Source organism: Mustela erminea, chromosome 6, assembly GCF_009829155.1.
Source record: "Mustela erminea isolate mMusErm1 chromosome 6, mMusErm1.Pri, whole genome shotgun sequence".
Taxonomy (NCBI): Eukaryota; Metazoa; Chordata; class Mammalia; order Carnivora; family Mustelidae; genus Mustela; species Mustela erminea.
In genome coordinates this window covers 10,798,666-10,826,664 of record NC_045619.1, presented here as the reverse complement: position 1 = coordinate 10,826,664, position 27,999 = coordinate 10,798,666, and the positions used below count along the sequence as shown (strand labels likewise).

Genomic DNA, 27,999 nt, shown 5'->3' with positions numbered 1-27,999 from the left:
TAACATTCAGATGTGCGTTTTTATTATTGGTGCTCGCTCTGAGCGGAGGGCGACTCTTCCCAGTCGTATCTAGGACTTCGAGCTCCTGCTTTTGCTCTTTTCTCCAAATTTCTCATCCAGTGCTTTCTGTAAGTTCATATTCATCGCGTTTTTCTGGTGCCACCGTCCTGAAGAGAGCAGGGAAGGAGCCATCCTAGATCACCCAGTGGACTTCTGGAGTGTCTGGTTCCCAGTGGTGACCCATGTCTCTCCCAGGCCCAGCCCAGAGCTCTACCCGCTGCTCTGGTTTCTCTCTGCACCTTGGGGCCAACACATTCAGCCTGGGTAGGGGAGCACCCACCTCCCACAGCCCAGCACCACCACGTACCTAGATCATCCGTCTTCCTGCCATGCCAGTGTTCTATGTCCCTCACTGATTTCTCAATCACCTCAGGGGTGTAGGAGGCCTTCATGAGGCTCTTCGTCTCCTCAGGGGCCCCTGTGGAACCCCATGAAGAAATCCCCAGAAGCCCCAAGTCAACGGAGGTCAGACACTCAAGGATTCATACCTGGGTGTCAGTTTCCCCGAGGGATGGTGGCTTGTGGGAGGGCAGGGCTGTGGGGAAGCAGGCCTGGGTTCAAACACCAGCTCTGGCATTTGTAAACAGTGTGGCCTCAGGCAAGTATTTAACCTCTCAGAGCTTTGGTCTCTTCATCTATTCAAAGGAATAAAATTTTCTTGTAAGATTGGGAAGATTACATGGCTGGAAATTTGCTGGAGCACCTGGCCCAGAACAAATAATATTTTTTATTTTCAGAAAATTTATTTCTAGGTACACCTGGGTAGCTCTGTCAGTTAAGAGTCTGCCTTCGACTCAGGTCATGATCTCAGGGTCCTGGGATTAAGCTCCGTGTTGGGTTCCCTGCTCAGCGGAAAACCTGCCTGCTCATGCTCTCTCGCTATCTCTGTCTGTCTCTCTCTCTCTCAATTAAATAAATAAAATCTTTTTTTTAAAAAAGAAAATTTATTTCTATATTGCATTGTATGTTAACTAAAATTTAAATTCAAAGAAAATGCATTTCTATGTGTACAGTTAAAATACACACACAAAGAAATAAGTTATCAAGGTCAAGAGTCAGCAGAAATATCAGAGAACCAAATCCCAAAAGACAGCAAGGATTCAAATGATCAGTTATGGAATATAAGTGTATTTAGTGTTTTAAGTCACAAAAGAGAGAATAAAAGTATCAATAAAGAAGAAGAAGTTACCCAGGGGTGCCTGGGTGGCTCAGTGGGTTAAGCCTCTGCCTTTGGCTCAGGTCATGGTCTCAGGGTCCTGGGATTGAGCCCCGCATCGGGCTCTCTGCTCAACATGGAGCCTGCTTCTCCCTCTCTCCCTCTGCCTGCCTCTCTGCTACTTGTGATCTCTGTCAAATAAATAAATAAAATCTTAAAAAAGAAGAAGAAGAAATTACCCAGAAAGAGCAAATTAGCAAATGGGATTTCTGAAACAAAACCTATAATAATTGGAAAATAAGTTCAATGGATGATAAGGGGTCTGGGATTTACTTTGAAATAAGGAGGGGTGGGCAGGTGGGTGAATGGGAGAAAAGATAGAATAAGACTGGCCATTGCTGAAGTTGGGTTACAAATGCAACATAATGGTCATTAAATTATTCTCTTCTTTTAAGTTTGTAAATTGGCATCGGAATGTTTAAAAGCAAATTTAGGGGACAAGGAAAATAGCAGATTAGGTGCAACTAAGAAAAAGGTGGTCAAGTGGAAGATATAGCTAAAGTAACTAGCTGGGGGTTCCGGGGGGGACACCTGGGTGGCTGATTAAACATCCAGCTCTTGATCTCAGCTCAGGTCTTGATCTCAGGATCATGAGTTCAAGGCCTTCACTGGGCTCCACACTAGGCGTGGAGCCTGCTTAAGAAAAAAAAAAGAAGAGATTAACCAAAATGCAGCACAGAGGAGGGAAAAAAATGGAGAAAATAGGAAAACGCTAAGATGAAGTTCTGATACATGTGTAAGTGGAGTTCTGAAGGTGAGACGGGAGAAACCAGAGAGGCGGCATTTGAAACGATAATCATAGTGGGAATTTTTCCAGAATTGGTGTAATATATGAATTCTCAGATTCAAGAATCAGCTTCCCAATCAGCATATGTAAAAAGAATTATTTAGCTAGGTACATCCAAGTAAAACTTAAAATACCAGAAACAAAGAAATCTTTAAAGTGGCCATACCTTGATGTATATTTATATCAATACATATCTATATACAGAAATTATACATAATACACGTGGGTTATAAGTTATGGGGCAAAATAATGACGATGATCTCTAACCATCTTTGAAGATTTACAGTGCACCAAGCACATTCTCAGAGCCTGATAGAACTTGCTCATGGGAACTTCTCAACAACCCTGAGAAGTATGATTATTATCCCCCTCTTCCTGTTGAAGTCATGGAAACACAGAAAGGTTGAGTTACTTTTCTAAAGTCACACAGCTGGTAAGTGAAAGATTGAGGGCCCAAAGCCAGACCCTGTGTACCCAGAATCCACAGCTTAAATTACTTTGCTGCTGGAGAATTAAAATTCTGTAAAATAATAACATGTAAGCTGAGATGGTGGCAGAAAGAATAAAGCTGAAGCTTGTAAGTGTCCTCACATTATTCAGGAAAGCCTAAATATCTTGTTCAACTTTAGAATGTATTAGCTATGCATGTAAAAATGTCAAAGGTAACCACTAAAAATTAGAGAGATTAAAGACACAAATTGGAAAAAAAAAGAAAGAAAGTAGGAAAAAAAGAAACTTCACTCAAATGCAAAACAAGGAAGGAGAAAAAAAACAGCACCAACAGAAAACAAAATAAAGTCATAGAAGTAATTCCAAATGTATTGGAGGATTAGTGTAAATATAAATAGACTAATCCCCATTGATGAAAAGCACACCATCAGGCTACAGAAGATATTTTCTAAATATACAGTATGTAAAACATACTTAAAACAAAAGGACACAGAGAAAGGATAAACATGGAAGTATAGAAAAAGATATGCCAAGCCCATACTGACCAAAAGCACTCTGGTCACGTTTTATTGATATCAGGCAAATAGACTGTAAGGCAAAGGCATTGTGAGATAAAAATATGAGATAAATAAAAACTACCATAATTCATTCAGGTCATATAATAGTTCTGAACTTGCTGCATTAGAAAAATCTTATTAAATGTAAATGGCTTAAAATAGATAAAGCAAAATTGCCAGAGCTACAAGGAGAAATTGACAAAGCTGCTGTCATTGGGAAAGATCTAAAGATACATCTTTAGTAATTAATAGATCAAGAAAAGAAAATTAACAAGGCCTTAGAAGACATGCATAGGAATACTTTTTTTTTTTTTAATTGTATTATTAGCCCCAGGGGTACAGGTCTGTGAATCGCCAGGTTTACACATTTCACAGCACTCACCATAACACATACCCTCCCCAATGTCCATAACCTCAGTGCATAGAAATATTTAACAAGCCTGCTCTATTAGACAAACATGGAACTCCAAATACAAGAGATTATTTTAAAATACATATTGAATATCTACAGAAATTGTCCGCTGAGCTATAAAGCAAGTCTCTAGCAATTTCAAAGGAGAGAAGCATGACAAGCCACTTTCACTAATGCAAACACCATCCAGCTAGAAATCCACCGTTTTAGAGCAATTTCCATTGTTTGGCATTTATGGCTTTCAATACTTAGATGACAGAATGTTAAGTTAGAAATTTGAGGGTCACCTGCATAGCTCAGTTCGTTAAACATTTGACTTCGGCTCAGGTCATGATGCCAGGGTCCTGGGATCATGCCCTGTGTTAGGCTCCCCACTTGGCAGGGAGTCTGCTTCTTCCTCTGCCCCTCCCCGTGTTTGTGCTTGCTCTCTCTCTCTCAAATAAAATCTTGAAAGAAAGAAAGAAAGAGAAAGAAGGAAGAAAAGAAGGAAGGAAGAAGGAAAGAAATTTAGACTGAGGGGGCACGTGGCTGGCTCAGTCAGTAGAATGAGGGACTCTTGATCTCTGGGTTGTGAGTTCGAGCCCCATGTTGGGTGTAGAGATTACTTAAAAATAAAATCTTTAGGGGTGCCTAGGTGGCTCGGTGGGTTAAGCCTCTGCCTTCAGCTCAGGTCGTGATCCTGGGGTCCTGGGATGGAGCCCTGCATCAGGCTCTCTGCTCAGCAGGGAGCCTGCTTCCCTTCCTCTCTCTCTGCCTTCCTCTCTCTCTGCCTGCCTCTCAGCCTACTTGTGATCTCTCTCTCTGTCAAATAAATAAATAAAATTAAAATAAAATATTTTTTAAAAAGGTGTTTATCCAAGGGAGTATTACTCAGCCATCAAAAAGGATGAAATATTGCCATTTGCGATGACGTGGATGGATTAGAGGGTAGTATGCTAAGTGAAATAAGTCAGAGAAAAACAAATACCATATGATTTCATTCATATGTGGAATGTAAGAACAAAACAGATAAATACAAGGGAAGGGAAGGGAAGGGAAGGAAAAATAAAGTAAGATGAAAACTGAGAGGAAGACAAACCATAATCGATGCCGAACTCTAGGAAACAAACTGAGGGTTGCTGGAAGGAAGGGGGGTGGTGATGGGGTAACCGGGTGATGGGCATTCAGGAGGGCACATGATGTGATGAGCGCTTGGTATTCTACGCAACTGATGAATCACTAAATTTTACCCTTGAAACTAATACTATACTATATGTTAACTAACTAGAATTTAAATAAGGAAAGAAAAAAGAAAAGAAAAGGAACTTGGAGTAAAAGCCCAAGCATAACAGAGATCAGAAAACAAGCTGTGAAGCCCACTCCTCTAGATTTCTCCATGGAAATTCCAAGTAAACTTCTAAAAATCTGATGAAGGATTCGCCAGCATTGAGGTATGAGATGGTCTGATTTGGGAAACTGGCTAGAATATTTCTGAAGGACTTCTTTGGCTGAGTCATTGCTCCCCACCACTAAAGCCAAGATGGGACCCACCTCTTATGTTAAATCGAATTAGAGGCTCCACAGTAGGGTTACCTAGGAGCTTGATGTAGAGCCCAAGATTTTGGGTGGGTGCCCAGACTTGGAGCAAAAGGCACTGGCCCAAGATGGCAGGGCAGAGAGAATGCACAGGTCAGCCCTCCTTCTACAAAGTACAAAGGTGTTCCAAAGCCCAGGTGTGGACTGGTGGAGAGAGGACCAGCCTGGAGCCATTTACATGAAAATCCTACCTTCATCTGATCTCCCTGCTACTAATCATGCCCACTGTGTTCTTCTGTCCAACCTCACAATATAACAGCCAGATGGATCCTTTGAAACGTATAAAATTCTACAAAGGTTCCCAGGAAGAGCCAGTGTACCCAGCATGGTCATGGTCCCTCTGCCTGACCACTCTTCCCCAGCAATCCATTGGCTGACCTGCTCCCCTCCTATAGGTCTTCACTCAAATGTCACCTTCTCTGTGAGCTCCACCCAGATTGGTCTATTTAACATTGCTTAGGGGTTCACATGTAGGGGTTCCCACTATAAAGACAAGCAGAGGAACTGTTAGCAAAAGGCAGATATTGCAGCAGGAGAAGTGCCCAAGGGACTGTGCTCAAGGGGCTGTGAAATCTGACCTGAACCTGGCAGGTGGCAGGAGAGGGAGCTATTACTATTATGCTGTAAATAGCACACGTAGTTGGGGCACCTGGGTGGCTCAGTCGGCTGAGCACCCAACTCTTGACTTTGGCTCAGGTCATGAGATCGAATCCCACTTGGGGCTCCAAGCTCAGTGGGGAGTCTGCTTGAGATTCTCTCCCTCGCTCTCCTTCTGCCCCTCCCTCCACTTGTGCATGCATGCTCTCAAAATAAGTAAATCCTTAAAAAAAATAAATAAACTGCACACATAGATTATACATACTCTTCTACATGGATGATAGTTTTCACAATTAATTTTTTTAAGATTTTTATTTATTTTAGAGAGAGAGTGAGCACGACTGGGAGGAGAAGAGGGAGAGGGAGAGAAAATCTCAAGCAGACTCTGCACTGAGCGTGGAGCCTCACATGGGGCTCGATCTCATTACCCTGAGCTGATGACCTGAGCTGAAACCAAGAGCCAAAGGCTCAAGGGATTGCACTACCCAGGCATCCCAACAGTTTTCACAATTTTTTTTTCAAAATTTTATTTATTTATTTGACAGACAGAGAGATCACAAGTAGGCAGAGAGGCAGGCAGAGAGAGAGGGGGAAGCAGGCTCCCTGCTGAGCAGAGAGCCGGGTGCGGGGCTTGATCCCAGGACCCTGAGACCATGACCTGAGCCGAAGGCAGAGGCTTAACCCACTGAGCCACCCAAGCGCCCCCAGTTTTCACAATTTAAAAAGAGAATGCATTCTACACTTGTTTAAATGCAGGTTGATAAATTTGGTTTTATTATAAAATTGGCTAATATAAATTTACCCCATCAACAGATCAAAGGAAAAAAATCATTAAAATGTCATTTTTAAAAATACACCATTTGTAAGAAGCAGCAAAAGCAAAACAAAAAACAAAACAAAACAAAACAAACAAAAACCACAAAAAACTAACATAGGGGTTTAAGACCGCCAGAGAGTAGGGGGACCCTAAGCTTAGCTCCTCCCTCCAACACCTCTCCATGGTCACCCAATCATTTCGGCACCGGAGAAGTCAATCCGAAGTCTGAGAACAGAAACTGCAAGTATACAAGTAGAAAAGAGACCGCGCTTTGGAAGGAGGAGAGTTGGCTGGGAGGAGACAAGCTGAAGACTGCCGTGGGCTGGGAGCCTGTTCCCCGACCCCCCAACGAGGCTACCACAAAGTATTATCAGTAGTATAAGCCTCAGAGGTCAAAATCGGAACTTTTGAGAAGTCCCCTACCGTGGGGGACGTGCCTGGCTTAAAGGGGCTCAGGCGGTGATGTGAGGCAGAGTCCCAGCAGTGACAGGGTGGTCTGGGGATCCCTGGGGCCACAGGAAGAATGAGCCTTGCCTAAGCGCTGTAATGATCCCGGGCACAGGAGCAGGATGCCAGGGAGCAGCAGTCTAGGCTCTGCCCTTCTGCTCCACGTTGCCATAAAGTTGCAGCGCTGTGCGGTCCTGCAACGGCTTTCCTGGGATGGGTTAGCAAATGGCAAAGGCCCATGAGGACCGGCCCCCTGGGGAAACCCATCTCTTGCCTGACATGAAACAGCTCAGACAGAAGCAGGATGAACACAGAGTTCTGATGGAAACTGGGGAGCCAAGAGTGATTGACCGCTCTTCGGTGAGGGCTCGGTGAAGGACGGGGATGCAAAGTTTCAGCTTGGGGACTAGCAAGCTGGGGGACATGTTCATCCCATCCCGCCTTGAGGGCTCGAAGCCTTCAGGGAGCCAAACAGCGCCACCTGGTGAAGACTGGAACTGTTTACATTGAGCCCTGGGCTCCGGAGTCGCACTTCCTCCGAAACAAGCCTGAGAGTCAGCGGGCCCCTCCCCCAGAAGACGAGCACAAACAACTCGTTGGCACCAAGTCAACTGTTGATAGGCGGCTGCAAAGCTTCAGCTCTAGGGGAAAGAGGATCTAGCTGCCTTTTAATTTTTATTCTTTATTTTTTATTACTATTTTTTCATTTGCTTCCTTATTTTTTCAATTGCTTTTTAAATTTTATTATTTTTTAAAATTGTTAGTGATTTTATTTTATTTACTTTTGGATCTAGATCTTTTAACAAGCAGACCAAAACACCTAGGATCTAGGGGGTTTTTTTGCTTTTTTGTTTTGTTGTTTGTTTGTTTGTTTTTTCTCCTTTTCTTTTCTGGACAAAATGACAAGATGGAGAAATTAACCCCCTTGAAAAAAGAATAGGAAGTAGTACTCATGGCCAGGGATTTAATGCAGATACAAGTAAGATGCCTGAACCAGAATTTAAAACAATGATTATAAGGATATTAGTCAGGCTTGAAAAAACTGTAGAAGACACTGGAGAATCCCTACTGCAGAGATAAAGGAACTAAAATACAGTCAGGCTGAAATTAAAAATGCTATAACCGAGATGCATTTTATGGATGCCATAAAAACGAGGATGGATGAAGCAGATGAATGAGTCAGACAAATGAGTCAGTGATATAGAAGATGAAATTATGGAAAGTAATGAAGCTGAAAAGAAGAGGAAAAGAAAGGCAATGGACCACGAAGTCAGACTTAGGGAACTCAGTGACTTATTAAAACGTAATAACATTTATATCATAAGAGTTGCAGAAGATGGAGAGAGAGAAAAAGGGGCAGAAGGTTTATTCTAACAAATTAGAGTTAAAAACTTTCCTAATCAAGGGATGGACACAGATATTAAAATCCAAGAAGCACAGAGAACTCCCATTAAATTCAACAAAAGTTGACCACTGCCAAGGCATGTCATAATCAAATTCACAAAATACACAGACAAGGGAGGAATCCTGAAAGCAGCTAGGGAAAAAAAAATCCTTAACCTACAAGGAAAGACAGATCAAGTTCATAACAGATCTGTCGACAGAAACTTCTCAGGTCAGAAGGTAGTGATAGGATATATTCAAAGTGCTGAATGGGAAAGATATGCAGCCAAGAATTCTTTATCCAGCAAGGCTGTCGTTCAGAATAGAAGGAGAGAAAAAGAGCTTTTCAGACAAATAAAAACTAAAGGAGTTCGTGACCATTAAGCCACCCTGCAAGAAATTTTAAGGGGGACTCTTTGAATGGAGAAAAAAAGACCAAAAGCAACAAAGACTAGAAAGGACCAGGGAACATCACCAAAAACACCAACCCAACAGGTAACACAATGGCACTAAATTCATATCTTTCAATAGTTGCTCTGAATGTAAATGGACTAAATGCTCCAATCAAAAGACACAGAGTATTAGAATGGGTCAAAAAACCAAGATCCATGTATATGCTGCCTACAAGGGACTCATTTAGGACGTAAAGAGACACCTGAAGATTGAAAGTGAATCTTTGAAGAACCACCCATCACGCTAATGGACATCAAAAGAAAGCCAGAGTAGCCACACTTATATCCGACAAACTAGATTTTATTTTTTAAATTTATTTTAGAGAGAGAAAGCGAGTATATGTGGGAGGAAGGGAGAAAATCTTAAGCAGACTCCACACTGAGTGTGTAGCCTGATGCAGGGGTTGATCTCACGACCCTGAGATCATGACTTGCACTGAAACCAAGAGTCAGACACTTAACCAACTGAGCCATCCAGGTCCCCACAAACTAGATTTTAAAACAAAGACTGTAATAAGAGATTAAAAAGGGCATTACATAATAGTTAATGGGTCTATCCATCAAGAAGATGAAATAATTGTAAATATTTATGCCCCAAACTTGGGAGCATCCAGATATATAAATCAATTAATAATAAACATAAATAAACTCATTGATAACCATGCAATAATAGTAGGGGACTTTAAGCCCCACTTACAACAATGGACAGATCATCTAAGCAGAAAATCAACAAGGAAATTAACAAGGTATGACACACTGGACCAGATGGACTTAACAGATATATTCAGAACATTTCATCCTAAAACAGCAGAGCACACATTCTTTTTGAGTGCACATGGAACATTCTCCAGAATAGATCTCATACTAGGTCACAAATCCGCCCTCAACAACTACAAAAAGATTGAGTTCATACTATGCATATTTTCAGACAATGCTATGAAACTTGAAGTCAACCACAAGAAAAAATTAAAATACATGGAGGTTAAAAAATATCCTACTAAAGAATGAATGTGTTAACTAGGAAAGTAAAGAATAAAAAGAAAATGCATGGAAGCACATGAAAATGAAAACATGACAGTCTGAAACCTTTGAGATGCAGCAAAGGAAGTCCTAAGAGGGTAGTATATTGTAATAGAGGACTTCCTCAAGAAGAAAGAAATGTCTCAAAAAAAGAAAAGAAGAAGAAGAAGAGGAGGAGGAGGAGGAGGAGGAAGAAGAGGAAGGAGAAAGAAGTTTCTCAAAAACACAACCTTACACCTAAGGGAACTAGAAAAGGAGCAGCAAATAAAACCTAAAATCAATAGAAGAGGGGATTAGAGTAGAAATAAAGGGTATACAAACAACAAAACAGTAGAACTGATCAATGAAACTAGAAGCTGATTCTTTGAAAGACTTAATAAAATTGATAAACCCCTAGCCAGACTCATCAAAAAGAAAATAGAAAGTACCCAAATACAAAATTATGAATGAAAGAGGAAAGATCACAACTGATGCCTCAGAAATATGAACAATTACAAGAGAATACTATGAAAAATTATATGTCAACAAACTGGGTAATCTGGAAAAAAATGGATGAATTCTTAGAAACTTCCAAACTACCAAAACTGAAACAAGAAGGAGAAAATTTGAACAAACCTATACCAGCAAAGAAATTGAATCAGTAATGAAAAATCTCCCAACAAGCAAAAGTCCTGGGCCAGATAGCTTCCCAGGGGAATTCTGCCAGACATTTAAAGAAGAGTTCTTCTTCTCAAACTGTTCCAAAAAATAGAAATGGAAGGAAAACTTCCAAACTCTTCTACAAAGCCGGCATTATCTTGATTCCAAAACTAGACAGACTCCACTAAAAATAGAATTACAGCCTAATATCCTTGATGAACATGGCTGCAAACCTCTCAGTAAAATTCTAGCAAATCGAATTCAACAGGACATTAAAATAATTATTCATGATGATCAAGTGGGATTTATTCCTGAGCTACAGGGTTGGTTCAATATTCACAAATCAATCAATGAGATACACATTAATAAGATAAAAATGATAAGAAATATACGATCCTGTCAATAGGTGCAGAAAAAGCATTTGACAAAATACAGCATCCATTCTTGATAAAAAAAACCCTCAACTACTCAGGGAACCTGGGTGGCTCAATGGGTTAAGCCTCTGCCTCAGCTCAGGTCATGATCTTAGGGTCCTGAGATCAAGCCCCACATCCAGCTCTCTGCTCAGCAGGGAGTCTGCTTCCCACCACCCCCAGTCTGCCTCTCTGCCTACTTGTGATCTCTGTCTGTCAAATGAATAAATATTTTTTTTAAAAACACCCTCGACAACTCAACAAAGTAGGCATAGATGGAACATACCTCAACATCATAAAGGCCATATACAAAAGACCCAAAGTTAATATTATTCTCAATGGGAAAAAACTGAGAGCCTTTCCCCTATAGTCAGGAATAAGACAGGATATCCATTCCCACCATTACCATTTAACCTAGTACTGGAAGTCTTAGCTTCAGCAATCAGACAACAAAAACAAATAGAAGACATCCAAATCAGCAAGGAAGAAGTCAAACTTTCACTATTTGTAGACAACATGATACTCTAGAAAAGCCAAAGGAGTCCACAAAAAAATTGCTAGAGCTAGTTCAAGAATTCGGCAAAGTCACAGCATATAAAATCAATGTACTGACATCTGTTGCATTTCTATATACCAGTAATGAAGCAGCAGAAAAAGAAATCAAGGAATTGATCCCATTTGCAATTGCACCAAAACCAATAAGATACCTAGGAATAAACCTAACTAAAGAGGTAAAATATCTGTACTCTGAAAACTACAAAACACTTATGAAATTGAGGAGGGCACAAAGAAATGGAAAAGCATTCCATGCTCATGGATTGGAAGAACATTGTTAAAACATGTATTCTACCCAAAGCAATCTACACATTTAATGAAATCCCTATCAAAATACCACCATTTTTCACAGAGCTAGACCAAACAATCTTAAAATTTACATGGAATGAAAAAAGACCTTGAATAGCTAAAACAATTCTGAAAAAGAAAAATAAAACTGGAAACATCACGATTCTGGACCTCACCTCTATTACAAAGCTGTAGTCATCAAGACAGTGTGGTACTGGCACAAAATCGAACACATGAACCAATGGAACAGAATAGAGAACCCAGAAATGGTCCCAAAACTGTATGGTCAACTAACCTTCAACAAAGCAGGAAAGAATGTCCAGTGGAAAAAAAATAGTCTCTTCAACAGATGGTGTTGGGAAACCTGGACAGCAACGTGCAGAAGAATGAAACTGGACCACTCACTTACACTATACACAAAAATTAATTCTAAGTGTACAAAAGACCTAAATGTGAGACTGAAAACCATCAAAAATTCTAAAGGAAAATTCAGGCAACAACCTCTTTGACCTCAGCTGTAGCAACCTCTTACCGACATCACCAGAGGCAATGGAAACAAAAGCAAAATTGAACTATTGGGACTTCCATCAAGATAAGAAGTTTTTGCACAATATAGGAAATAATCAGCAAGACTATAAGCCAGCCTACAGAATGGGACAAAATATTCCCAAACGACATGTCCAATAAAGGGTTAGTATCCTAAATCTATAAAGAACTTATCAAACTCAACACCCCAAAAACAAATAACCCAGTTAAGAAATGGGCAGAAGACATGAATAGACACTTTCCTAAAGAAGACATCAGATGGCTAATAGACACATGAAAAGATGCTCAACATCGGTCAGCATCAGGGAAATACAAGTCAAAACCACGATGGGATATCACCTTACTATGTCAGAGTGGCTAAAATTAACAATACAAGAGACACCAGGTGTTGCCAGGGATGTGTAGACAGGGGAACCCTCTTACACTGTTGGTGGGAATGCAAACTGGTGCAGCCACTCTGGAAAACAGTATGGAGGTTCCTCAAAAAACTAGTAATAGAACTAACCTACAACCTAACAAATGCACTACCAGGTATTTACCCAAAGAATGCAAAAAATACAGATTTGAAGGGGTACATGCACCTTGATGTTTATAGCAGCATAATCTATCAATAGCCAGATTATGGGGGGAGCCCAAATGTCCATTGACTGATGAATGGATCAGGAAGATGTGGTGTATATATAAAGGAATATTACTCAGCCGCCCAAAAAGAATGAAATCCTGCCATTTGCAGTGATCTGGATGGAGCTAGAGGGTATGATGCTAAGCAAAATAAGTCAGTCAGAGAAAGACCATGTAATTTCATGTAATTTCCATGTATGGAAACCATGTATGGATACCATGTAATTTCATTCATGTATGGAATTTAAGAAACAAGACAGATGAACATGTGAAGCAAGCAGGGGGAAGGAGAGGGGAAACAATAAGAGACTCTCAACGATAGAGAGTAAACTAAAGATTGGTGGAGGGAGGGGGTAGGGGATGAGTCAGATGGGTGATGGGTATTAAAGAGGGTACTTGTTGTGATGAGCTGGGGTACTGGCTGGGGTATGTAAGTGACGATTCTACTCCTGACACCAATATTTCACTGTATGTTCACTAAAATTTAGACAAAAAATTAAAGAAAGAAACCGAACAAAGAAAAACTGCATAGTCCTTATAGGGGAAAAAAATGATAAAATGTAATTTACAGATACTGAAGGAAGATTTAAATTAATGGGTCTACCCATCATATTTATGGATTGGAAAATTCCTTATCATAAAGCCGATCATTGCCCCTCATTTGAGCTGTAGATTCAACAGACTTCCAATTAAAATCTCTACAGGGTTTTTGTTTTGTTTGGTAGATATTGACAAGCAGTTCTAAAATCTCTATGGAAAAGGGGCGCCTGGGTGGCTCAGTCAGGTAAGCGTCAGCCTTCTTCTCAGATCATGATCTCTGGGTCCTTGGACCCAGCCCAGCATCCAGCAGGGAGTCTGCCTCTTTCTGTCTCTCTCTCTCTCTCTCTCTCAAATAAAGAAAAAATAAAAATAAAATCTGTACGGAAGAGTCAGAGACCTCAAACAGTCAAACATTCGCCAGTGGTGGTGGTGGACAGGTGGGTGGATATCTGTCCAACCAGATACCAGACCACCTCTCCTACTTGGTCATTAAAAGCACAATAGTCGGCCAATGGGCAGAAGGGAGAGCCTGGAAACTGACCCCTGCGCACGTGGGAACTGGGTGAATACCAGTGATCCCACTGTGGGTCCCTGGGGGAAGGGCTGAAACTACCCAGTAAAAAAGCTTCTGAGATCATCGGTAATCCACATAAAGGAGGAATTATACAGGAATCCCTGCTTCTCACTGACAACAGAAATCGACTCCGGGTGGATTAAAAGCTTAAAGTGAAAAGCAAAACTAAATACTTCAGAAGATGTTCTTCATGACTCAGTGTGGGATCGGATTTCTTCAACCCACTCTCCCTGGAACCTTCTCGCAGTGGAAAGAGCAACTCCATCCTCCCCGTCTTTCAGGTCAAAAACCTTGAAATCGACCTTAATTCCTCTCTCATATACCCCAGACGCATTTACTAGCGTATTCTGTCCTCCAGCTTACACAAATACCCAGAATCCTACTGCGCCATTACTTCCCTAGGCCGCCATATTGCCCGATGACGCCTCCAGAGTTGTGCAGGGCCCCCTCCTTCCTGCCTCGACAAGCCACCATCATCTCTCCCACCTGCATTTTTGCAGTCCACTCCTCACTGTTCTCCCCATTTCTACCCCAGCCCCCCCACAGCTATACCCTACGGCAACTAGAAGGGGTCTTTTCACCAACAGGGCCCTTCTCCCACTTGAGACGCTCCCCTGGCTTCCCCACCCCGCCAAGGAAGGAGACTCTCTGCCACCTCCCCCACTGAGCCCGTCTCCGGTCTGATTTCCTCTCTGGCTCAGCCACAGCGTGGATCAGCAAGGGCAAGGCTGAGGGGGTGAGTAGAAACAAGAGGGAGGCCTGGGTGAAGCCCAGCGACGCTAAGGCCGAATGCAGCCGAATTCATGGTGCTTGTCAATGTCTCGGGTATAAATGCTACCGTGGCCAATGCCACACCCATCCGTCAGGGCAAATTTAACAATGGGTTCTTGTAAGCAGGTGGGTGCAGGCCGGTTTGCGCTGGTTCCAGCACCACCCTGGGCCCAGCTGCCAAGGTTGTCTCTCTCAGATTGGCAAAACGTGCACAGATGACTTTTAGATAATTCTTTTATGTTTGGGTAGATGTTACTGTATGAGGCTGTGCGCACCCTCAGGTGATGATTATTACGGAGGCCAGTGGAAGGCAGGAACCCCAAGGCCCAGAACAAAAGACAATCTGAGCTGTCTTCTCTCTCCCTTTCCAGCACCTCCCCTTCTCCAGGCTCAAAGAAAAAGCCAGAAAGGCTTCCCGTGGCTGTCTGGTTCCTTGGGTGACGGGGATCTGAGCCCGGTGAGGAGGTCTGCCAGGCCCTGGGGTCATGAGAGAGGGCCTGGTGGGATGGAAGGAAGAAAGAAGGGGACCAGAAGAAAGTCATGTTTGGCAATGAGGAGAGACTTGAACGTGGGGGCCGAGAGAAGTCCCTGGGAGCCGGCTGTGGACCTCCAGCTGAGCCGGCCAGTAAACCACTACGGGAACAGGGTCATTGCTGGGGAGGTGACCCGAAGCCGAGGAAAAACTCTGGGGCTTTGGAGGCAGGAGAAAACCGGATTTGAGCTCTGATAAACTTCCTGGTACCTAGAGGTCTTGAGCAAACTGTTTCCAATGAGACCGTGAAATGGAGCTAATAGCCCCGAAGAAACAGGATGACGGCTGACCCTCAGGAAACACTGTACACTGACGTCCGAAGCTCCAACCCTCCCTTCTCCCCAGGCCGTGCCAGCACGGCTCCGGGAAGGTGAAACAATGGCCTGCTGGCTGCTTGTTTCAAACCCCAAGCCAAGTGCCCTCAAGCGGCATTTCAGAGTCCTGTCAGTAACCCAGTGAGGGCCACAGTTACTGTCCCCACGGTGCCAGGAAGGTGACCGAGGCCCTGAGAGGGGAAGGATCCTGCCCGAGGCCATACCCAGGAAGCAGGAGCGCTGAACTTTGAACCTAGGAAGACTGATACTGTGACTGTGGCGCCCAGTTCAGGGGTGCCTGGGGCCTCCCTCCGGCAGACTAGGACACCAGAGGTACCTGGGGAGTGAGGAGCCATCTGCCAGCTGGGATCGATCATCTGCACAGTGGGAACGGATTTGCCCAGGGCCTACCATTCCCGGCACAAGGCACAGGGCCCAGAAAGTGCCCTTGGTGGCCACACAATGAGTGTTCCCCGTCACCAGGAATGCGTCCTGGGTCTCAGACCCCATAGGGGTCTAGGAACGTGTGGTTTGGGGACCACAGGTGCTGACAGCCCCCACTCCTGCCCTTTGGCCTGACCTTGAAACAGGTTTGATCGCATGTTGTAGCCCAGGTCATAGTAGTCTGAGAAGATGGAGGTCATTTCCACGGGACTCTGGGTCCTGCTGGGCCATGAGTTTGCCCTCTGCTGGCCCTCAAAGACCTCACTGATGGCCCTTCGAGCCTGCACAGCCAACCAGGGAGAAGAGACAAGGGATAGAGAAGCAGGATCAGCCCCCTATCTCCCCTCCAACTCCTCCTCCCTCTCACCCGCCCTCACCACCCCCTACCCCACCCCTACCCTGCAGCCTTGAGCCAGGCCCAGGGCTGGGGAGCTGGGAGAGCTGAAGACCCTCCACCCCTCACACCACCCCATCTCCCACACGGGCGCTGAGGAGGATAACCATCATAGAACCTCCTCCCTGCTTTGAGTGCCTACTGTATACCTATCAGAAGAGGTCTTCATAAGGTAATATTATCCCTGCCATTTTATAAATGAGGAAGCTGGGCCTTGGGGCAGGATGCACGTGTGGCCATAGCTGGTGAACGGCAGAGCCCTGCTTGCCTCTAGAACAGAGTCATCCCCCAAGTCAGCTCTGGGCTCCTGAGATTTCACTGGGGCCTACTTCTTCTTGTACCAACGAGGAACCTGGGAGGCTCAGAGTGACTGAGCCCAGGCCTAGGAGCCAGGAAACCAGGGTTCAAGTCCCAGTTCTACGATAATGCAGTGGCTAACATTGGGCAAGTCTCTGGGCCTCTCTGAGCCTCAGTTTCCCTACTTGTAAAATGGGGATGAGGGCAGAATTGGATGGTCTTTGAAGTAGCTTCCTGCTCTGATAGTCACTGGCTCAGGGACACCTGTAATGTGTCAAAGCTAGATAGAAAAAACAAATATTGGGGCACCTGGGTGGCTCAGTCATTAAGCATCTGCCTTCGACTCAGGTCATGATCCCCAGGTCCTGGGATCGAGCCCTGCATCGGGCTCTCTGCTCAGCAGGAAGCCTGGTTCTCCCTCTCCCACTCCCCCTGCTTGTGTTCCTCTCTTGCTGTGTCTCTTTCTGTCAAATCAATAAATAAAATTTTAAATAATAAAATAAAATAAAGAAAAAACAGATCTCTCAATTCAAGCCCAGGACAGCCCAGGCCAGAGAGAGAAATTACAGCTGCCAAAGCTGAGATGGCAGGGGGAGATTGTGACCACAGAGCCAGGCTCAAACTTGGATAAGTTCTTCCAAGGAGGACAGGACATTCAGGATGGTGGCCTCCCAAATTAGCAGGCGGGTGTGGTCACCACACCTTAAGATGACAAAGTCGAGGGGGACCCTGCCCACAGCCTTTGTGATCCTGGAAATTCCACTTGCTCAGGGTGACCCCAAGCTGATCACGTCCCCTCTTTGAACCTCTGTTGAACCGTATGTTCAAAAAGAAGCTCTATCTTGAGCCTGGCCTAGTGTAAAACATAGTCACTATGGGGTTGAGATGATTTGACAGAATGTCTCAAAATGCCAGAGCAGGAAGACCTCCTAGCATTTGACCAGAAATAGGAATTTTTATCTCAACTTTCAGGTGATCAGTAGTAACTCTGTGGAATCACGCATCTGGTCGGGGGAAAGATGCTGGCATTGACTAGTGATGTCTGCCATGCACACAGTCTTGGAAAGCTGGGATATGCATGCCATCGATTTGTCAGCCTGATCTAGTCCAAAGGCCTCATTTACGTAGATAGAGACAAGATCCCAGAGAGGGGGAGTGAATTACCCAAAGTCGTCCAGCATCCAGGGGGCAGAGCCAGGATTCAAACCCAAGTCTTCTGATCCCCAGTCAGCAGCGTCTCCTTTAGGAGACTTGCTCAAGTAAAAAGCATCTAGTCCAACAGCAGATTTATAATTGGAAAGTCAGTAAGGGCCAGGCACCCAGAATATGTTGGCGCAGCTTAGATCCTTATCCCATAGAGCTGGATGGGTTTAATTCACTGAACCCCTCTAAGCCTGGGGCTCCTTATCCATAGGATGGTGTTAATAATACCTTCCTCATGGGGAAGATCAAATGAATCATTTTCTGTGAAGACTTGCTCTGCCTGGCACCTAGCAAGGGCATAGTCAATGCTCCTCTCTAATGATACTATTGTAGAGCTCTGTGCTCAAGAGCAGGCTCCTTGGCAGGGGCGGGGAGGGGTCCCTGTAAGTCTCAATGTATAACCTTCCTTCTGCTCCCAGCCCCTGTGCCAGCACAGATACCTGCTCCTCTGAGACAAGGTCATCCACCACGTTGCTCCCAAACTTGTGACGAATGTTGTCAGGAATGATGCTGCTTCTCGGGCCCTGGGCTCCTGTCTTGGGGCCTTCCTTCAGCCCCTGGTTCGGCTGAGCCCCCTCTCGGAAGGAAGCCCTGCTCTCCCTCGAGGAGGGTCTATAGCCTCCCCTCCTTGGGGACCCACGCTGTGGGTCCATCCCCGAGGACAGGCGGTTGCTGCTGATGACGGATGGGGGTGGAGTCCGGACCTCCTCCGGGTGGACCTGCCTTAGGGGGCTGCCTTCCTGGTGCAGGGTCTGCTGTGGGGAGACTGGGGCCTGGTACTTGAACTTGGAGGTATCCAAAGGGCTGGGGGCAGCTCTCCAGGGTTCCGTGTCCTGCTGGTCTTCCTTGCTATTCAGATGGGCCCTGGGCAAAGTGGTTGTACCTGAACAGGGGCAGAGAGGGAGGGAGGCAGACAGACAAGTGCACAATGCGGAGTGGGAAGGGAGACAGTGATGGGGGTGGGGAGGAGAAAGAGATAGCTCCAGAGCCCCAGAGCAGCAAAAGAAGGTGAGGGAAACAACGGACCCCACGAGAAACTTCTTCCTCTGCTCCTTTTGCTGCCTCTACTCTTGCTAGGACCTGGACCCCCCTCCCCCGTCCCCCCACTCCCCTGCCCCACACACGCAGATGGGCCTTACAGAACAGACAGTGCATGTCGCCCTCGTAAAGGTCAAGGATTTAATATTTTTTTTTTTTTGGAGTCTTCCAGCACAATAGATAGTATGTAAGGAGTGATGTGAACATTTTCCAAGACCACTGACTCACCAAGACCCCTGGCTCCAGGTGTAAATGACTTAGGGGGAAACCTAAACATGCATCTTTGTTCCTGGATGCCTAAGAAGACAGGCATTGGACCACCGTCCTCAGTACAAACCCCAAGCCCCGTGCAGAGACGGGACTCACTCTCCTTTCCTTTCCGAGTCTTCCAGACACTCCATATCTGCGCACGCTCTTTCTGTCTTCAGTAAACTCTGCTCTCACTTCCTCTTGGCTTGCACTTGACTTCTATACTGTGCAAAGCCAAAGACCCTCTTGGCTGGTCCTGGAGGAACCCCTCTGGGTCCTCGGACCCAGCCAGTCTGCATCAAAGAGACAGGGACAGAGAGAAGTCACAGGATCCAGAAGGTGAGAAATCACAGGTGAGAAATCAGGAGAAATCACAGGTGAGAAATCAGGAGAGACAGAGGAACAAGATAGTTCCGTCTGCCAAGCCTCGCAGCAGACGGGATCATCCCCTATTGTTTTAGACAACAGGAGTGGCAACCTTGCGGTCTAGCTGTGTGACCTTGATATCTCTGAACCTTAGTGAACCTAGCTCCATCTGATTCGTTCCCTTCCCTTCTTTGAACCCCCCAGCCACCCACTGAAGGAAACCACAGCCATGGGAGCTGGCAGCCGGGCATCTTGGCTTTTGGCCAAGTCATGGAGCAGGATGGCCAGGTCTTTCTCTGCCTTCAGAGCTGCCGCCCAGCCCCCACTTCCCTCTGCTACTGTCACTATTCAGGGGGTGTCACCCCAGCCACTTCCCCGCTCTCACACCTCCACGGGTCTCCCCTTCTGGCCCCGACTCCCAGCCCCAGAGGGGTCTTGCTCCCAGCCTGTCGGCCTCCTCCCTGTCTTCACCCAACCCTGGCTCCCACCAAACTGGCTGTTCCTTCTCCCCACCCGTGTGGCCACCTCCCATGTCTGCCCAGGCTGGTTCTGCTACCTGAGGGCACACCCTTCCTTCTCCATGAGCCAAAATCCTACCCTCTTCAGCTCCTTCTAATGCCATCTTGTCAGGAAGTCCTCCCTGACTCCACCCCAGGCTGGCCTGGCCGAGGACTCCACGCCCCTCTCACGATCCTGGACTTTCCCTTTCTCCGTCCTTGTGGGCTACAGACCTCCTCATGTCCCTTCCAGGAGGGGAGGTGGCGGGTGGCGGTCTCACTGAGACGGGTCCATGGGTGAGTGGATCCTGGATCCCCCTCAGCGCCCACCAAACAGTCCTGTGCGTTGGAGCTGCAGGTGGAATCCGTCTGCCAGCTGGGGAGCGGGGGGGGGGGGTGGTGGCCATTGCGGGGGGCGGACCCAGAGGAACACGGCCTCGACAGGGTAAGACGCCATTTCTTTTCATGATCACACCTCTGACATCAGGCGGCATCTGACAGTGGGTGACCCTTTGTCTAACCCGAAAGGTTTTCTCTCTGTGGTAACTAAATCCCATAAGTAACAATGTATCTGACAACCAGCCTCAGGAGACTCAATTTATGTAACACGATACTTGTGATCATACCCAGGGTGGGGGGGGGCGGTGTATAAATTTTTCCTTGGTTATTCTTTCTGGTATTTTCTGTGTGAAATACAGAATAGGAGCCCTTCCTCTGCCCCCATCCCCTACTCCCACCCCCACCACAGCCTTGGCCTCACCCCCTGCTTCCCCATCTTCAAACCCAGGTGACAGCTCTAAACACATTTGGTGAGCTGCCCTCCAAAATGTTCTAGATGGTTCCTCCAGGCCTCTTGAAGGGTTTGTGGTTTTGCTTTGCTTTTGTTTCTAGATGAGATTGGATTCTATGGATTGCTTTGTAACTTGCTGTTAAAAAGCGTCCCACTGAGGTGCCCGGGTGGCTCATTCAGTTGGGCATCTGCCTTCGGCTCGGGTCATGATCCCGGGGTCCTGGGATGGAGTCCCTGTCGGGCTCCCTGCTCAGCAGGGAGTCTGCTTCTCTGCCCTTCCCCTGGCTTGTGCTCTCATTCTCTCTTTCTCTTTCGCAAATAAATAAATAAAATCTTAAAAACAAACAAAAGTCCCACTGGGCCTTGGGGATTGACCTGTTGCAGCAGACATGGACCTGGACCCGACTTCCCTTTCAAATGGGCAGGGCTCAGCAGCAGTCTTGCTGCTGAGCATTCTGATTGCCCCAGGCTGCCTTTTCAGAACAGTCTGCTGGGAAGCAGCAGGTCTTGCTGGCCTTTGGAGGTTTTAGTTCCCTCTCACCAGACCCTGCACTGCGGTCACCAAGTGGCGGTGGGGATCTGCAGAAAACCCTTCCCAGGGTCCCTGGAGACAGAGAAAGCTGATATCCAAGCCCGCCTGCCTCCTCGCTCTCCCCCACCAGGGATATCAGATGCCCTTCCATTCTTCCTCCTTTGTCATCGACACAAAAGGCAGAGGGAAAAAGCTGTTCAGCTGACCAAAAAGCCTCCGGTCCTTCCAGTCCTGGTGCTGCCCCAGCAAGCAGGCAGCCAAGCAAACAGGAGCCTCTGGGCACACCCGAGGCTTCCAGGATGGGGAGGGTAGAGAGGGGGCAGGCATGAAACACGCTTGACACACTCAGCATCCACCAGCTCCGCCATGGTCCCTCCACCTGCTTCCGGGGGCCTTGCAGCCCAGCACAGTAAGGGGCTCCCCCCGGGTGCAACAGGATGTGAGGCTCAGGACTCCAGCAAGAGAGCTCCGGGTTTTCCCCAGGCCATGCTCCCGACTGCCTCATCCATGAGCACGTTATAGCAGAATTCCCTGCTCCCCCTGCCCACCCTGCGGGGTGATGAGCATTTCACTGGCCGGGTCCTGGCTTCGAAGGCTGATACTGACCCAATTCACGCACTGTGGGAGCACCTACGTCAGGTGCTGTGCCCAGCACTGGGGACATGAAAGGGAACCAAAGGGCCAACCCCTGTCCTCTTGGAGCTGAGGGTTTGTTGAATGAATGAGTGTGGCCTGGTGGCCCAGGAGCCTCACTGCAGCTCTGCCCCATCCCTTCTGCAGGAAAAAGGGCAAAGCGAATCTAGCTTCACTTGCTAGTGTGAGGTTCAAATGGTCCGTGGTCAGTTTTCCCGGCTTGGCCCTTAATCAGAATCCCCCCCGCCAAATCCCCCACCCATTACATTTGCAGGTCCGTGTGCCCCTCCCGGCGCCTGCATCCAAACCTCCTTGGGAGGGCTGGGATCCAAGGGTTTAACAAGCCTGGGTCCTTGGGTTGTTGGAGACAGCTTCCAGCAGCCATTTCCCCCCAGTCTCACTGGATGGCCACTCACTGTGGGGCCCCTGTCAGAGCTGACCTGACCCAGTCACCCCTGCATTGAAAGCAGAGGCCCCACCTTGGGGATCAGGCCCAGAGGCCTCTCCTGCCTTCTGGCCATATTCCCTAGGCTGCACCAAAGCACCAGACATCTCACTTCCAGTCTTTTGCCCACACTGTTCCCTGTGCCCAGAACACTCCCTTCATCCCTCCTTGGGCCACACCACTCCCTGGGTGGGCCGGGCTCACTCAAGACTGACATGCACCTTCTACCCTCCACCCCCGGAAGCCAGCCCCGGCCCCCACCGGGTTCTCCCTCACCCCTGCCCTCTGAGTGCACACTTCCCCTCTGAGTCCCACAGAGGGACACAGCACTAGGGCCACAGTCCCCGGCTGGATGGGGCGGGGGGTGGGCAGCACTATTCCTCTCCCCTTGATTTCTGTCTTCAAATAGAATGAAGAGGAAGTCAGGGCCCCCAGTGGGTCTAGAGGCCCAGGCGAGACTGAGGGAGGAGGAGAAGGGCCTGTTCCCTGCTGCCCACATGGCACCCTTCCAGAAGCTCTGGTCCTTGGTCAGCCTGTCCTACCTGCTCGGTGGCCCAGCTCCATTGACTCTTGCTCTGGGATAGGTAATTCCAAGCTTAGCCCTGTAGACAAAGAAACACATTTGGTCATCTCAGATGACACACAGTCTACAGGGAGGCTTGTGACCATCTGTCCAGCCCCTGACCAGAGGGCCCTCCAAGCTGTTTCCAGTCCTCTCTGGTACTCAGTAAGCCCTCCTGCCGCCATGCCCCATCCTCCCTGGCCTGCCTTTTGGACGCCTGCAGACTCTGCACTCTTGGAAAAGCCCAGGTCACTTTCAATGCCAGTGCCTCAAAGAACTTTCTCGAACAGCCTGGGGGCCCTGAGCTCCTCTTGGCCTCTGCACCCTCTTCCTTCCACCTTGTCCCTGCTCTGCACCACCCAATGCTTCCCTGGGATCCCCCAGCAGGCATCTGGCTGTGGGAGGCCTTGCCCCAAGCCCCTTGTCCTGGTGGCTGTTTGCCTCCCTGGAAGGGGGACTGTGTCCATTCTAAGAGCTGGTCTTTCAAGCTCCAGGGAAAGGAACCAGCTTGGCCAATAGGAGAGCTGAGATCAGGAACCACGCTGTTGGGACCTCAGTCTACGCTCCACAAAATAGGCCTTTGAAGAAGAGCAGGTCTAGCATCTCCAATAGCCCCTGGGGCATTCAGGTTTGTATTCCTTTTCCTAGTAACCTTCTTCTTATTCAAAATATCTGATTTTATTGCAGTGTCTTAAGATTTTTGTGAATCTCGTAATATGAAAAAGCGAAATGCTGTGTCGCATACAGTGGATGCTTAGTCCCTAGGCCTAAGCAAAAAGTATCTTTGGAATAAGGATAACATAGAAGTAGCAAGTCAGAGCCGGAAGGGGTCTTTGGGATCAACTAATCCAACCCCTTCACTTTATGGATAAAGGAACCAAGGCCCAGAGAGGGTGAGTGACTTTTGTTGGGTCACCCAGCAAGCTGGTCTGCTGGTAAGCTCAGAGCAGACTAAAAACCAGATCAATTTTAGGCATGATTGGGTGTCTCTGTCAGTTAAGTCTCTAACTTTGGATCAGGTCAGGATCTCAGGGTCCTGGGTTTGGAGCCCCAGGTCAGCCTCCCTGCTTGGTGGGGAGTCTGCTTCTCCCTCTCCCTCTGAATCTCCTCCCACTTGTGCTCTCTGCCTCTTTCAAATACATAAATAAAATCTTTTTTAAAAAGGATCAATTTTATTCTTTTGAAAAATCACAAAGCAAAACACCCTAATAATGTTGACACTTAATAATTGTGTAGTGGTAACTGTGTGATTGTGAAGCTTCTGACAGGACTCTCCATGATCCCACGCCCCCCCCCCCAATTCTTACACAGCATTAGTACCCCCACCCCATCCCCCTGAAGGTGGGCTGGACTTAGCAGCTTGCTTTTGATCAAAAAAACATGACAAAAAAAAAAGGGGGGGGATGTCACTTTGAGATTAGATTAGTGACTTCTGTCTTACTCACACTCTTTCTCTGGCTCTTCTTGGCTTGTTTGCCCTGGTGGAAGCAGCTGCCACGTTTTGAACTGTCCCATGGAGAAGCCAACAGCTCATGAGGAACAGAGACCCTCGGTCCAATAGTCCTCAAAGAACTGTATGAATCTTACCCTGCAAGGGAGCATGGGAGTGGATCCTTCCCCAGTTGAGCCTTCATATGAGAACACAGCCCAGCTGACATATTAATTACAGCTCGTGGGGACCCTGAGCCAGAAGACCCAGCCAGGCTACACCCAGGATCCTGACCCATAGAAACTGGGATAAAACAGATTTGTACTTTTTTAAAGCACGTAGTTTGAAGTTGCTAAGCTTTGTCATGCAGCAATAGCTTTGTCATGCAGCAGTAGCTCACTAACATATATTTTGGGACCAATAATGGGTTTCAGCTGTGACAAATACCTAAAAATGCGGGTCATTTGGAACTGGGCAGTGGTTGGAGCGTGGGTGGATTTTGAAGAAAAAAGGCTTAAATTGCCTTAAACAGATAATGAGTAGAAATCTGGACTTGGAGGATGCTGCCATAGAAAGCACAGAAGGACGTGAGGAACATGTTCTTAGAACCTGGAGGAAGATGTGACCTTGACTCTGTCATTGACAGTTATGTGGAAAGCAGAACCCGTGACTAATGGGTATCTAGCAAAGGAGTTTTTCCAAGCAAAGCAGGGAAGTTGCCTCCTGGTTTCTTCCTGTTTGTAGTGAAATGTTAGAGAAGAAAGAAGCATTGAAGGAAGGACCATTAAACATAAAAGAGGCAGGACTTACTAGTTCTGGAAATTCTCATCTTCTCCAAGCGCCAGAAGATGCTAACATTAAGAAATGGCTTCAGAGCACTGTTAGGAAAATGTAGCCAAGGATGTGACTGTACCGCCTTTTGTTAAAAGATTATGAAGATAGGGCACCTGGGTGGCTCAGTCAGTTGGGCATCTGCCTTCCATTCAGGTCATGACTCCCAGGCCCTGGGATCGAGCCCCACGTTGGGCTTCCTGCTCAGTGGGGAGCCGGCTTCTCCCTCACCTCCCTCTCCCAACTTGTTCCCTCCCTCTTTCTCAAATAAATAAAATCTTTTTTTTAAAAAGGGGGAGAAGCTTAAAAAGAGGAAAAGCATGTTATTCAGTCACACAGAGGACCCTTTAAAGAGATAAGGAGGCACCTGACAGACCCCCATTGGGGTAATAGGGCCCCTAGGAAGCTTAAGGGTGCTCTCTGTCTGCAGGAGCCCCAGGAGAGAGGAGCGTGGTTGTTGTCTAATGGGGCGAGCTCTTTAGGCTTCAGTTATTGAGAAAACCATATCGGCAAAAGCACTAGCAAAGAGAGCAGAGACAGTACAAAATGGGAGAGACTAGTGGACTCTCAAATTCTACCAGTAGAAGCATATATTACTCAGCATACACACATGATTTTATTCTACTTACTTATATATTACATTGTTATATTATATTATATTATATTATATTATTTATTTTTAAAAGGATAGTTAGGGAGTGGAAACCAGTACCTGTAGGGCAGAGCTGAGAACCATGGAGAATTACTCCCAGGCCTTGAAACCCAATCAGGAAAAGTTCAACATTTCCTTGGCTGGATTTCAGAACTGCTACGGGCCAGTGACTCCTTTGTGTCTCCAGCGTCCTCATTTTTGAATAGGGGTGTCTATCATTTTTATCCCGGGTCTGCCACACCATTTCATGTTGTGTGTGCTCACAATAGGCAGCTTAGTTTCAAAACTGGTAGCTTAGTTTCATAAGATCTACTACTGGGGAGGGACTGAGCTCAAGAAATCACACCCAAGGAGTCTTATCCCTGCCAGAGCCTGGTTTGTAGAACCAGGTTCTAGATTTAGAGCTGATGCTGTAATGGAATGAACCCTTTCGAGATCTCAGGTGGAAATTAGTGTATTTGGCATATGGAAGGGCTGTATATTATTGGGGCCTAGAGGGGGGACCTAGATGGCAGTTGAAATGGCGTACAAGGATCCTGTTCTTGCTATGCACACCTTTGTATCATCCCTCCCCTTGAGTGGGGACTGGACTTGTTGACTCGGCTTCTAACCCACCAGGATATGTGATGGGATGCTGCTTCCAGGGTCACTGAAGATCGAATATAGAGATTGTGACTCTGGCTCATTCACACTCTCTTAGGCTCTCCTTGGCTCGCTCACTCTGATAGAAGGGTCCACGTTATGAGCTGCCTTCTGGAGAAGCCCACATCCAGGATCTGAGGGAGAGTCCTGGTCCACAGCTCCTGGGTAACTGAGGCTCCTAGGTCAACAATCCATGAGAAATGGAGTCCTAGCATATGCATGGTCCTGGAAAGGGGTCCTTCCCTAGTTGCTCTTTGATTATAGTCTGTAGAAGACCCTGAGACAGGGGATCCGCTGGAGCTGCATCTGTATTTCTGACCCAAAGAAACTGTGAGATTAAAAAAAAAAAAAAATCTTACGGGAACTTGGGTGGCTCTGTAGGCTAGACATTTGGTTCTTGATTTTCGGCCCAGGTCATGATCTCAGGGTTGTGAGATTGAGCCCCACATCAGGCTTCACGCTGAGCATGGAGTCTGCTTGGGATTCTCTCTCTCCCTCTCCCTTGCCCACACCCCAAATTAACTAATTAATTAATTAATTAAAATTTTTAAAAGATTTTATTTATTTGACAGATAGAGATCACAAGTAGACAGGCAGAGAGAGAGGGGGAAGCAGACTCCCTGCTAAGTGGAGCACCTGATGTGGGGCTTGATCCCAGGACCCTGGGATCATGACCTGAGCCGAAGGCAGAGGCCTTTTAAAAATGTTCTTAAAGCCACCAAGTTTTGGGGTGATTTGTTACATGGCAAGAGATAACTGATACAGCTCATATGTTACACCTTCTCACATCTGGTAGATGAATCTATCTTCCCAAGGACTCAGGTGTTCGGAGAAAATATTAACTCCCCCTCTTTCATAGATGGAGAAACTGAGGCTCAGAAAAGACATAGGACCCCAGCCAGGTGGCACTAAAACCAAGCCCGACATCTTCTGTCTCCTTCAAGCGAGCTGTCTGCTCCCTGTCCCCATTCCCCATCCCCAGTGCCCGTGGCTGTGTCCCATCGGCCCTAATGCTACCCCCGGCCCCCAGCAGCCTGTACTGGCTTGAGCATAAGTGCGGACTCACTGCCAGTCTCTGGTCTGGAGAGAAAGGTCCCAAGAGATGTCAGTCAAGGAGAATGGGGGAGGAGGTCCAGCTGCTTCTGGGTACTCTTCCCTCACAAGCAGCCCTGAATGGAGAGAGGGAAGATGAAATCCTTGGTCCCAGGAGACCCCCGCCCACCTCACAGGTCTCTGCCTCACCTCTCCACTCTATCTCATAACGTCAGAAAACACGTGAACCACTCTGGTGTGTGCTGCAGCCCAGGAGTGCAGATCCACACTGCTGAAGCTCTAGTTAAGACCCCTGAGTGGTTGCTAGGGAGGAGCCGTTCTCTGCTCCTGGAGTTGCCATGGTGAGCACTGTTCATGGGGTTCTGTTACCTCACAG

General features: G+C 46.8%; 1 protein-coding gene across 1 annotated transcript; it reads right to left on the bottom strand.

Annotated features, from left to right (window-relative positions):
• Positions 1–27,931, bottom strand: TEX33 (testis expressed 33). The gene is made up of 7 exons (XM_032346391.1): positions 27,813–27,931; positions 27,637–27,739; positions 22,997–23,056; positions 18,345–18,787; positions 16,147–16,291; positions 368–478; positions 1–167 (listed from the first exon to the last, which is right to left on the bottom strand). The coding sequence occupies exons 3-7, from the start codon at positions 23,016–23,018 to the stop codon at positions 70–72; spliced, it is 819 nt and encodes a 272-aa protein (XP_032202282.1). The 5' UTR covers positions 23,019–23,056; positions 27,637–27,739; positions 27,813–27,931; the 3' UTR covers positions 1–69.
• Between the last annotated feature and the right edge of the window lie 68 nt (positions 27,932–27,999).